The sequence below is a fragment of the Desmodus rotundus genome, chromosome X (genome assembly GCF_022682495.2).
Source record: "Desmodus rotundus isolate HL8 chromosome X, HLdesRot8A.1, whole genome shotgun sequence".
In the NCBI taxonomy this organism is placed as follows: Eukaryota; Metazoa; Chordata; class Mammalia; order Chiroptera; family Phyllostomidae; genus Desmodus; species Desmodus rotundus.
Genome location: NC_071400.1, coordinates 46,726,153 through 46,739,802, shown reverse-complemented (window position 1 = coordinate 46,739,802; position 13,650 = coordinate 46,726,153). Strand labels below are relative to the sequence as shown.

The 13,650-nt window shown below is 35.6% G+C and overlaps 1 protein-coding gene across 2 annotated transcripts in view; it reads right to left on the bottom strand.

Annotated features, from left to right (window-relative positions):
• COL4A5 (collagen type IV alpha 5 chain) overlaps nt 1–13,650 on the bottom strand; it is a 324,804-nt gene that overhangs the window by 46,901 nt on the left and 264,253 nt on the right. For both annotated transcript variants that reach the window (XM_024551615.3, XM_053917134.1), the window contains 4 exons: nt 11,670–11,768; nt 10,303–10,392; nt 9,751–9,890; nt 3,094–3,220 (listed from right to left, as the gene is read on the bottom strand). In XM_024551615.3, coding sequence (XP_024407383.2) covers nt 3,094–3,220; nt 9,751–9,890; nt 10,303–10,392; nt 11,670–11,768 — 456 coding nt within the window. The remainder of the gene's footprint in view (nt 1–3,093; nt 3,221–9,750; nt 9,891–10,302; nt 10,393–11,669; nt 11,769–13,650) is intronic.

Sequence of the window (13,650 nt, the reverse complement as noted above, 5' to 3'; positions counted from 1 at the left end):
TTAGCTCCTTTTCTGGAGTTTTGGAATTTTGATCTTTTCTTTCATTTGGGCCATATTTCTTTGTCTCAGCCCACTTGTTATGTTGTAAGGGGTGGAGCCTTTGGCTTTCACCAGGGTGAGGCAACCCACCTCACTGCGCTGAGGCAATGTATGTGGGGGAGGGATCAGAGAGGGAACAATGCCGCTTGCTTGGCTACTTTCCCCACTTTCAGTCACTTCCCCCCTACCCACAAGCATATTGGGCCCTTCTGGTGCTGATTTCTGGGTGGGTGAGTATATGTACATTCTAGGATCCTGTGGGTCTCTCTAAAAACTGTCCTGTGAGGCTGGGAGTTTCTCCTACTGTTGCACCCTCCACAGGATTTTACAGCCAGAGGTGTCTGAGGCTTTAGTTTTCTGCGCTGGAACCCAGGTTGGTGTGGTCTGTCTCAATCCCAAGTTGTTCCTCCAGCCTATCCGCACATGAATGTGCAATTGCTTGGTTTGCCAGCCACCACAGTGCCCACCTGGTCTGCTGCCTTGCTGTGCATCCTCTCCACTCTAGCTGCCCATCTCCTCCCCTCCTACTGGTCTGGATGAATGTTTCTTCTTTTAACTCCATTGTTGTTAGACTTCCATACAGTTCGATTTTCTGGCAGTTCTGGTTATTTTTTGCTTTTAAATTTGTTTTTTGTCCTCTTTTAGGTTGTGCCAGGAAGCAAAGGGTATCTAGCTATGCCTCAATCTTGACCAGAAATCCCTATTTATTTTCTTAATGGTGCCTTTTGATGACAAGAAGTACAGAAGAGCTCAGGTTCTTTAGAAGGAAAAAAACTGTGGTGCAATTGGATATCTGTATGGAAACAAATGAACCTTGACCTCTACTTCACACCAGAAAATATTTTGAGATACACCATAAACCTAAGTAAGAAATCTTAAACATTAAATTTTGTTAAAAAATTGGAAGACTATTTCCATAAACTTGAGTATGTAAATATTTCTTGAATAGGACACAAAGAGCATTAACTGTGGAAGAAAATTGATAAATTGGACTTTATTAGAATTAAGAACATTTGTTTATCATACAATAGCATTAAGAGAGTGAAAGGTAAATCTGAGAGAGCAAGAACATATTCATAATATATGTATCTGTCACAGGATTAATAAACAAAATATGTAAAAAACTGCTCTGAATCAATAAAATGAAAGACAACCAACCCAATAACATTTTATCAAAATCACTTCAGGCAGGCACTTCAAAAATATGCTATGCAAATGCACAAGTATATGAAAAGATGTTCAACATAGTCATTCATTAGGAAAATATGAATTAAAACATCAATGAAATATTTCTATATACCCATCAGTATATCTAAAATTAAAAAGACAGGTAAGGATATGGTCAACTGGATATTTCACAATGCAGAATAATAACCAGTTTATGGACATGGGAAACCACCAGGAGCTACCCATGCACATTTTAGACATTGCAAGTGCAGCTGTAATTCATAAAACCACTTGGGAAAACTGACACCATCTACTAAATTTTAATGTACTCAGTAATTCTACTACTGCTAACCTTTTGTCTAAGAAATGAGTACATATGTCTACCAAAAGGCATTAAACAATGTTAATATCATCTTTTTACATAATAGTTTGTGAGAAAGGAAGAAATTTTCCTCTATCCTTCTATGTTCTTTCAACTAGCCTAATAATCTGTCCCAAAAGGAGACAGATTAAAAAGAGAAAATAACCAAATTTACTTACATATGTATGGGAACCCCACATACACGAGAGGTTCAGAGACAGAGGAGTAAAATGAGGTATATATGGAATCCTGAGCAAAGGCACCTGAGGCATTAGAAGGAAAGATGGTAATTTGCAGGATAATAAGAGCAGAGGCTCAGTAATTAGATATTTGTGCTGCCTCAGTGATAGTCATAAAAAGTTATTTATGGTAATAATTCTTATGGGCAAGGCCCCAACTTAAATTCTTTAAGATAGAAGTAAAAATTTCTCTTGAGCCTGCAGGGTCTCAACTGCCTTCAGTTCAAAAATATCCACATGCCAAAGTGGCACATCTTAGGGAGACCTGTTCCGAACCCAAACTGGAAACCACCCAAAGGTCCATCGACAGGAGAATGGGTAATTGATTATGGTGTATTCTTCAATGGAATCTTACAGAGCATTGATTAAAAAACCAAACTACTGAAACATGCAACAAGATAAATGAATCTTACATAATGACAAGTGAAAGAAGCCAGACACAAGGATATATTGTATGATTCCATTTATAAGAATTTCAAAAATAGGCAAAACTAATTGATAGTGATATGAGTCATACTAGTGGTTACCTGGGGGTGTGGGTTCACTGTGAAGAAGAATGGGTAAGCTTTATGTTGTGAAGGAACTATTTTATATCTTGATATGTATGGTGAGTATGTGGATATATTAATGGGTAAGAATGCATCTACAGTCTTGTACACTTTACTGTGTTTGTGATATATTTCGATAAAAATCTTAAAAAGATATCCAAAGGCCCACTCCATCCATGCCACTGTTTAATCCAAAATAAACAAAACAAATTAAATACAAACATAAACAGAGGAGGGGCTATAACAATCTAATAATAGTTCAGGCCACATTTTCGTTTATAGTTCTAAGTCCCTTTGCTTGCATGACACAGTCCTTGTCATTTGAATGAACTGGATGATTGTTCATTCTACCAACAGCCACCCACTGTGTGCCTGAGTACAATGTTCTAAGAGAATCAGCAGCAGGCTGGGGCTTGGTTGGCAATGTACATTATCACCCATAAAAATAATAAGGTCCCTTAATTGAATTATGGCTAGCAGTCAAAGATTGAAAAATGCTCCACCAAATATTCTCTCTGTCCACAGGATATTGTCCTGCTGAGTTTATAATATTCATTCTCATTTTATACAGAAAGAAATTTAGACAAAGAAACGTTAAAGAGCTAGTTCAAGATTATGTCGCTAGTCAGTATCTGACTGGGAAACAGAATAAAAGTCTGCCAAATAAGACTATGCTCTGTGATATGGGCTAGAATAAATAAGGAAGGAGAGAAGGAAGCATTTAAGAAAAATATATTACCAGGGAATCCAGGAAGACCTGGTTGTCCTTTTGCTCCAGGGGTCCCTGGTAATCCAGGCAAACCAGTATCTCCCACAGAACCTTTGATGCCAGGGTTCCCTGGGTACCCGGGCAGACCAGGTTCACCCTAAATATAAATAAAAAGATAAAACTGAATCTTTCCATACCTCAGATTCTATAACAACATACAATTAAAGAGATGTTACTATGTGTTAGGCACTATGCTGAATGCTTTACATAAATTGCTTCATTTAATCATCTCAACAGCCCTTTGAGTTAGGTTTTATCATCTCCACTTATAAATAAAACTGAATTCTGGAGAATTCAAGTGTCTAAGGTCGCTAGTAAGTGGAAGAATTAGGATTTGCACCTAGGCCTGTCAGAGTCCAGAGCTCTTGCTATTCCCCTGATATACCGTATAAATGCGTTATTGCCATTAATCCTTAACGACACTGTAGGAAAGATGCTGTTATCCTCTTTTACAGTCATTCAGCTGGTCAGTGGTAGAATCTGGATTTGGATCCAAATAGTCTGATTTCAGAACCTGTGACCATCATTCCTAGTATGCTACAATAAAATTCATTGCTTAGAATAAGTAGGCTCTACTGCAAAAGGTTAATTTCATCTTAACATAAAGAAGTCTGTCATTCTTCAGTGGACATCTCAAATCCCATTTCCTCTATGGAATCTTCCAGGACAAAGAGAGCTTACCCTAAGAGTTTAGTGTAGATTCTTATTCTGCCATGCCTATAATGGTTTTACATATGCATGTCTTTACTCTTCAACTACACTGAAAATTTCTTTGGGGTCAGAGACAATTCATATATAACCATTTTTGCTTAATGAACATTTGCATTAAGTTTTCTAATAGATACATAGAAAAATTCAGACCCACATTCCCAAGTTAACAGTTTTCCCCAATAACAATGAGAACATATGTCATAACTTTATATCTATAACTAACACAGTATTCACTGCTCTACTCATGAGGATCATGACCTATCCAGCAAACTGCTAAGATTCAATATCATCTTTTGGATCCCTCCTTCTAGATTTAGTGCTTATGCTTGTCTAGGCAAATCAGATAATCTATTTGTGATTCAGTTTTTTCTGCATTACAGTAAAACCTTTTCAAACTAATGCCTTTTACACCTCCCATTTAAAAAAAAATCAGGAGACTTGGGCTATACATAAATAATGTCTATCTGGAACAATCTAGCTATTATTAATATAGTGAGAACAGTTTGTGTGACATCAATGTAACCTGGAAGACAAGGAGAGTGGACAGGAATGCGCATTTGTGAACAATGACAACTTCACTATACTAGTCAGTGGGGGAGGTAGATGACATGGAGTGAGCATGTGTACTGTGAGGCCATTGCATTCAAAATGACTGAGCAAGTAGAACAATGAATCTGCATCAAATTTTGTGTTAAGCTTGGACATTCCTCCACAGCAACTACTGAGATGATTCAGAAGGCTGCAGCTCTGGGCAACTGGTGATGGGCAGCTTCATTATGAAAACATGGCCGCTCATGCATCACATCTCCTGCAGAGTTTTTTGGTGAAACATCAAATTAACCAGGTGACTCAGCTCTCCTACAGCCCAGATTTGGCACCCTGCAACTTCTGGCTTTTCCCAAAACTAAAATCACCTTTGAAAGGGAAGAGATTTTAGACCATCAATGAGATCTATGAAAATATGACAGGACAGCTGATGGTGACTGGGAGAACTGTGTGAGGTCCCAAGGTGCCTACTTTGAAGGGGACTAAGGAGTCATTGTCCTGTGTACAGTGTTTCTTGTATCTTCTTCAATAAATGTCTCTATTTTTCCTACTATATGGCTGTATACCTTCTGGACAGACTATATATATTATACTATATAATATATAGTATACATATATTATACATGTACATATATGTATATGTACACATACATATATGTGTATGTGTACATATACATATATACATATATATACACACATATATATATGTGTATATATATATATATACATATATATATATGTATATATATATACAGTCTAAACCTTTATAAATCAAATGTCAGTACATTTTTACACAATAATAGGTATACAATTACATTTTGGATTGAATTGTTTCCATCTTAGGTATTTACACAGAAAAGCTTTTAATAAAATATCATAATTATTCTTGTTATTCATGACCAATGACATTTATATGCTAAAATAAAAAAAAATCAAGAAGAAAATTCAGATATTCTAGTGGTAAACCTGAAAGGTAGTAGACAAACTATGGTGAAGTATGTTAAGTTTTACAAATAACACAATCCATAATTTCAACTAGTACTTGTTCTTTAATACAGTTCTTCTCACTACCCTATGGCCCTAACCCTTCAAACCATTTAAACTAAAAGAAAAAAGAGTAAACATTTTACTGGGGTTTCTGAAAAGAACTAAAATTTGGCTAATTAAATTTTATCTAAACTTTTATTATTCATACATACTTTCAGAGAAAAAACAATGAACTTCAAAAAAGGTAAGCAAGAAGACTGACAGCTGTCAGATGGGTCGGGGGCAGAGGAGGCCTGGATGAAAGAAGGTGAAGGGATTAGCCAAAGAGAATATATGCACAACCCACAGACACAGACAACAGTGTGGTGATGGCCTGAGGGAAGGGAGAGCAGAGCCTGGGAGCAGGGAGGCAAAGGGTGGGTAATAAGGACATCTGCAATAGTGTCAACAATAAAAATAAAGAGAAAAAAAGATAAGAATGAAGAGATCAAAATGAAAGCAGTATTCAGAGAATCAAAAAACTGGCCAGGAATCCTGTAAGTCACTCTGATAAAGGGAAATTATAGTATATTTACACTTTTAGCAAAAGCTAGACATGACTTAAATATACTTAAACCACAAATACGTATATTTCTTCTGCCAGGCTTTGAGAATTTTTTTAAAATTTAGATATAATCAACAAATAACATTGTATTAGTTTCAGATCTACAACATAATGATTTGTTATTTGTATATATTCATCAAATGATCACCACAATAAATCTAGTTAATATCTATCACCTTACACAATTACAAAACTTTGTTCTTGTGATGAAAATGTTTAATATTCACTCTTTAATCAACTTTCAGTATATTTACTAAAGACAACATGCAGTACATTACACCCCATGACTTATTTATGTTATAACTAGAAGTTTATAATTTTTAAATTTTATTTCTCAATTACAGTTTACATTCAATATTATTTTGTTTTCATTTCAAGTGCACAGCATAGTGGTTAGAGAAACATCTATACAAAGTGGTTCTCCCAAAATTTCTAGTACTCACCTGGCATCATACGTACTTATTATAATATTATTGACTATACTCCCTATGCTGTACTTTACATCTTCATAACTATTTTGTAACTACCAATTTGTACTTCTTAATCCCTTCACCTTTTCCACCCCAGTCCCCCAAATCCCTCCACCCCTCTGGCAACTGTCAGTCTGTTTTCTGTATCTATGAGTCTGTTTGTACTTTTTAATTCCATTCACCCATTTTGTCAACACCCACCCTCCACTTTTGGAAACTGCTATTCTTTCTCTATACGTATGAGCTCATTTTTTTTCTTGCTGATTTTATTTTGTTTATTTATTCATTATTTTTAGATTCAATGTGTAAGGGAGATCATATGATATTTGGCTTTCTCTGTCTGACTTATTTCACTTAGAATAACACCCTCAATGCCCATCTATTTTGTATCAAATGGCAAGATTTCCCTCTTTTTTATGGCTGAATAATGTGATATATATATATATATATCACATTATTATATACACATTATATATACATATATATGTATAATATAATATAATGTATATATACACACATTATATTATATATATATGTATATGTATACATATATACATATACCCAATATACCATTACATCAGTTTTGTTATCCATTCATCCATTGATGGACATTTAGTTTGCTTTTATATCTTGGCTTTTGTAAATAATGCTGCATGAACATGGGAGTGCATTTATTTATCTTTTCAGGTTAGTCTTTTTTTCTTTGCATAAATGCACACAAGTAAAGTTGCTGATTCATATTGTAATTCTATTTTTAATTTTTTGAGGATGGTCCATACTGTTTTCCATAGGGTTAGCAGATATCAGTTCTGTCCAAAACATTCACAGAGACATTTGGTCCATGCCAAACAGTCCTTGATATTTGGTCCTGTCCCAAACATCCACATTTAGAAAATGTCCCTGGTCAAATAGCCCATGTTTATTTCTACTTTGGGTTTACAGGATTAACACATAAAAATACTGTCATGTTTTATTGGTCCAATAATTGTGTTGTGGTTTTATTTCTAATAATAATTCTTCTTGCCTCAGTAGTGTAGCCGAAAATGGAACATGGGATCAGGTGGATGGGTCTGGTTTCAAATCTTGCAGAAGAGGAGAATTTATATTAACCAAGGTCCAAAAGTCTACATGGATGTATTTTGTTGAAAAAATTTACATCAATATATATAAAGGATATTGCTCTTTAATTTTCTTACAGTATCTTTGTCTGGCTTTGGAATCAGGAATATGCTGCCATAACAGATTGAGTTTGGAAGTGTTCCCTCCTCTTCATTTTCTTTTGGAGGACCTTGGCCTAACATATGGTCTATTTTGGGGAATATTCCATGTTCCCTAAAAAATGTGTACTCTACTGTCGTGGTTGGAATGTTCTATATATGTCTGGTGCAACTAACATTGCCCATTTTAAAAATTGGTTTGTTTGCTTTCTTATTGAATATAGCAGTTATTTATATATTTATATATTTTGGATACAAATCTCTGATATATCTATTATTTGTAAATATTTTCTCCCTTTCTGTGGGTTGTCCTCTTACTTTCTTGATGTTATTATTTGCAACTCAAAATTTTTTAAAAATAATATATTCCAATTTATATTTTTCTTTGGTTGTTTGTGCTTTTTGTGTAGTATCTAAGGAATCATCAACCTAACTGAAAGTCATGAAGATTTAGTCATGTTTTCTTTTAAGATTTTAATGGTTTAAGTCTCATGTTCAGGTCAATTATCCACTAAGGGTTAATTTTTGTGTATGATGTGATTTACGGGGCAGAAATTCATTCATTTGCATATAGGTATCTTCTTGTGTTTAGCATCATTTGTTAAAAGATTTTTATTTCTTCTAATTGTCTTAGCACCTTTGTTGAAAATCACCTGACCAAAAATGTACAGGTTTATTTCTGGACTCTTATTTCATCAATCCCTACGTCTATCCTATGCCACTATTACACAGTCTGGATTGCTGTAGTTTTATCATAAATTTTGAAACTTGGTAAAACATACTATACAAAGTGAGTCCTCCAATTCATTCTTTTATTTTCAAGATTGTTTTGATTATTCTGGATTCCATGTATTTTCATAGGAATTTTAGGATCTGCTTGTCAATTTTAGCAAAAAGCAATCTGGGATTATGACAGATTGCTTAGAATCTGCTGTATGATTAAATTTTAAGAATACACTGAGGACATTTGCCAACTGAAGCATTTTCTGCTTCCATCCATTATAATTTCAGAGATGACTTATTATGGTAATTTTGCTTTCAGTATATAAATGTTAAAATTCAGTGAGTCCAGAAAAAATATGTATGAACAAATTTAGAAATATTTTAAAATGACATTTCAAATTAATGAGTAAAGAATGAAGTTTCACCTTACACAACATACAGAAAAGGTCAGACTGATTAAAGATGTTAACATTAAGAACAAAATCACAAAGGTACTGGAAAAAATAAGATTAAAAAATTCTTAGGATATAGAAGTCTTTATAACAGTCAGAAAACTGTGCTCCTGATCTTTGCCACCAAATCTGCTTCTCCCCATATCTTTTCTATCTCACTATGTAGCAACTCCATTCTTCCAGTTGCTCAAGATAAAAAGTTCAGATTCATCCTTGATATCTCTCTTTTTCTTCTATTCTATAAGCAAATTGTGCTGGCTTGACCTACAAAATATATTCATATTCTGACTATTTCTTATTCCCACTACCTCAGATACTCAGTTAAGACTACTACTGCACTTTTATTAATCGCCTAAGTTACTTTCTTTATGTCTTTTCATATTAGTTAATAATAACTGGACAAAGACCAACAACCCCTTCACTAAAAAGGGAAAAGAAAACCAAAACCAGGCAGATATAAGCCTTTGGTTTACTGAAACATACAAAGAGATTAAGATTAAGATAGAGGTAAAGAAGGCCCTGACCAGGTAGCTCAGTGGGTTAGAGCATCATCCCAATACCCCCAGGTTGGGGGTTCAATCCCTGGTCAGGGCACATATAAGAATCAGCCAATGAGTGCATAAATAAGTGGAACAACAAATCGATGTCTCTCTCCCCCCTCCTCTAAAATCAATAAATAAAAACATTAAAAAAAAAATAGAGGTAAAGAAAGAAATCAGAAGTCCCCTCCCCACTTTTTTGTACTGGATGCAAACCCTAAAACATATCTCTTTACAATATAAGAGAAAGAAGAAGGGATAAATTTCTTGCCAGAGTATACTATGTCAGTCTATAGTTTATTTAATTAAGAATTAGCAATGAGCACAGTATTAAAGAAAAACCACATCTGCTCTGGCATATGTCTAGAATAGGATTACCTTTGGGCCAGGAAGACCTGGAAGACCAATGCCTGAAACACCAGGATCACCTTTTTCTCCTTTCTGTCCAGGTAATCCTGGGGAGCCAGGTTGTCCAGGAACTCCAGGAGTACCAGGGAACCCTTTCACACCCTGAGGGCCTGTTAAAAACATGTAACATGCAATATTTTACCAAATACCTTTTACTTGTGAAATACCTATGATATATATGACCAAATAAGAGTTTGAATCAGAACTCTGCAAATTCTGAGTAATATAATAATGAGCTTTACAACCAGGATTATATAAAAGGCTATTTTACAGGAAGTTTAAGTGAAAGGGATACAACTGGAAAAAATGTACAAGTTTGTAAATTTTTTACTTTAAAGGTTTCTAAAGCTCTGTGCCTTAATTCCTAGTTCAAATATTTGTATAATGAGAAGCTTTACCCACTAATTACCTTAGATATTGTCTCATTTTGATTCTGTCAACACCGGTCTCTTTTCTGATAACAAACAGAGTGAACCATCTTCCATTAGTGGATCTAAATATTTGGGAGATTTCATCACTCACCTGGAAAACCCATATCACCTGTGTTTCCTTTAAGTCCTGGGGGTCCTGTAAGTCCTGACTTCCCAGGGAGACCAGGATCACCCTGGGGACCTAAGAAAGTCAAATTGGTAAAATTAAGAAAAGTCAGTAATATTGAGGTTGTCTGATTTCCTGAAATGGGTCATAATTAAAATGAAATCACGGAATTGGAAGGATCAAATCTTAATACACAATCAAGTTCCACAGACGTAACTCAGCATAAACAGATAAGCGGTGCCTAAGAAATCTCCTTAGGAACATATACAATATAATCATGGTAATAGAGATCTCCTAATACAGACTTACTTTAAAAATTGAAAATTTTTACCAGGACACCTTGTTTCTTGCCCTAAAATTATTTCAAATACCCAAAGTCTTATTTGTTTATATACATAACTATCCTTACTGTATCTGTCACATATAAATCCAATAATATAATGAGTCTGTTTTTAAAATATGCACAAGTAGCTTTACCATGTAGATTCTGATTCAAGAAGAGCAAAGTGGTAACCTGTCATGATATACGCCCAGTACATTTGTCCATGGATACATGTGTTGATGAAGAGGTTCTGGGCAGTCACCTCCTACAGTCCTGGCTGCTGTGTTTACACATTCTTCCTAGAGGTTAGGTGCCTGAGCTCTATGGTGTCACGATGGTATTTTCCAAGGACCCCAATGTTGCCTTAGATGTTTTTTCTTTCACACTTATTTCCAACTTGGGGCAGAAAAAGCAGAAGATGTGAAGGACAGAAAGGCAGGTAATTTCTCTTTCTAACCACATTAAGGCAATGTAGTACAGAGTCAAAAGCAGAAAAACAGACCTAAAGCATTCTTATGAAGATGGGGACTAGTTCCTCTTTACTCATTAGGGTCCCAACTAAAAGAAAATGGTTTAAGCAGCAGCAAGAAAGACTTTTGTTAATGACAAGAAAAATCCATGTTGACTGAATGAGGGTGATTAACATGGTTTAATAATTGACCTGTCTGCAGGTAGAGAACTAAAAAAAGTGAATTCTTCAGGCTCCTAAAAGATAATTGTCTTATTTACATGTGTTGCAATTTATGTAAATAAAGCCCAGCACCTTACTTGGATATACTTCTGGTTATGTGTAAACTTTGCTACCACAAAAAGAAAAAGTTTGAGCAAAACAGTCTATAAATCTCCTGTATTAATATTTGGGCCAAATGGCAACATTTTTTTGCTAAAAGAGAACTCCATATCTCAGTAGCTACTCATATTTCCATGACCAGATAGATCCAAAATATCATCACACATGACAAATATATAATAAATTTTTCAGGGTTTAGGATCACCTACCTAATTGCTACAGGTGGTCTATCATACCTACCTGGTAGTCCTGGTAATCCAGGTTTCCCACTCAGTCCAGGCTCTCCTGGGTCTCCAGGCAAACCCTGGTAACCTTTTGGCCCTGGCACTCCAGGAATACCTTCCAAGGATGAGTATAAGAGATAAGTTAGGTTGATATCATTAATCCGTTAAATTAATTTGGCAAAGGAGGCCACCCATATTCTGAACTGTGAGCGAAATACAGACATCAGTGATGTACAGACATAGTATGAACCAATAGCACTGGAATCATACTAAAATCCTCACTTTTTATTTAGCTACCATTAAGAATTCAGAGCAGTCAACAATCAAGTCACTTTCTTCTTTAGGCTACAAATCCTTATACTGTAAAATGAAGGATTTGGGACAGATTATCTCTAGGCTATCTCATATTCTACAATTATCTTTAATAACCCTATATTAGAGAGGCAAGTATAGAGTCTTTACTAACTCTGTTTTACAGAAGGCATAAAATGAAAAAGAAGTCTTGCAAGGAGTAATTCAAGAAAGATATGTCATTTTAGCAATAAAAAATTAGATGGCTTGCATCTTTTTTGACAATATACAAAACTACCATGATGCCTTAAACACATTTTTTGATGAAAAAAAAACAAACAAACAAACCACCAAGTCCTGCTCTTAAAGAAGTTTTTAACATTAGTGTACACACATACCCAAACACACACTCACATGCACATATGGACCAACAATATTAATGATTACAAAACAAAGAGACCCACAAACTTTACTACAAGCCTGTTTTAGAGTTCCATGTTGTTTGCAAGGCTATTCTATATAGATTTGATTATAAGTGTTTTATTGTTTTATGCTTATCAAAATTTTCTGATGCTTTGCTATGACTATGCTATATTTTTATAAAAAAATATTTTTCATTAAAAATGTTATACTTCATAATTTATTTGGTTTAATAAAATAACTATAAAAAGCATAGCTACTCCTTAGATCTATTTTCAGTGACTTCCCCTCAAGGGCTCAGCTTGGCTATTCAAATTGCAGTACTTATTTGTTCTGCCAAGGCAGTATAACAATGAAGTGTATTTAAAAGCCAAGTATGGCCTTCTGGTTAAGATAGAGGAGTAGGTAGACAAGCTTTGTCTCCTTGCACAACCAAAAGAAGAACCACAACTAACCTCAAAACAAAAAACACCCAGAACTGCCAGAAAATCAAACTGAATGGAAGTCTGACAATGAAGGATTTAAAGAAGTTATATTCACCCAGATGGGTAGGAGGGGTGGAGAGGAGAGCTGGGGCAGAGAGGACATGGTGTGGGGCAGAGAGGCAGCAACGGTAGCATGGGCAGTCTACATTCACGTGTGGTGGATAAAAATAGGGAGGGATAACTTGGGAGTAAGCAATCCCACTACCAGACCAGACTGTGAAGTCCGGGTTCCAGCACTGGAAAGAGAAAACCTCATAAATTCTGGTTGTAAAAACCAGTGGAGGTTGGGGCAGTGGAAAAAACTGCCAGTTACTCAGTAGAGTCTGTTTAATGAGCCCACACAAACTTAGAACGTATGCAAGCCCACCCGCTCTGGGAATCACCACCAGGGCAACAGCTAGAATGGTGCCAGTTACATATGAAAAGCAGGTGAAGTGACCGGAAACATGGCGAGTGCCGGCAAGACTCCAGAAGCCAAGCAGAGTCATTGTTCCCTCTCTGACCCCTCTCCCCCACACAGCACTACAGAGTGGTGAAGTGGGTTGCCTGGCCATGGTGAATATCTAAGGTTCTGCCCCATACAATGTACCACATATGCTAATACTGGGAGTCAAAACAGCTCTACCTAATACACAGAAACAAACACAGGGAAGCTGCCAAATCAAGGAGACAAAGAAATATGGCCCAAATGAAAGAAAAGAACAAAACCCCAAAAAAGAACTAAATGAAATGGAGATAGTCAACCTATCAGATGTAAAGTTCAAAACGCTGGTGATCAGGATGCTCTGAGAACTCATTCAG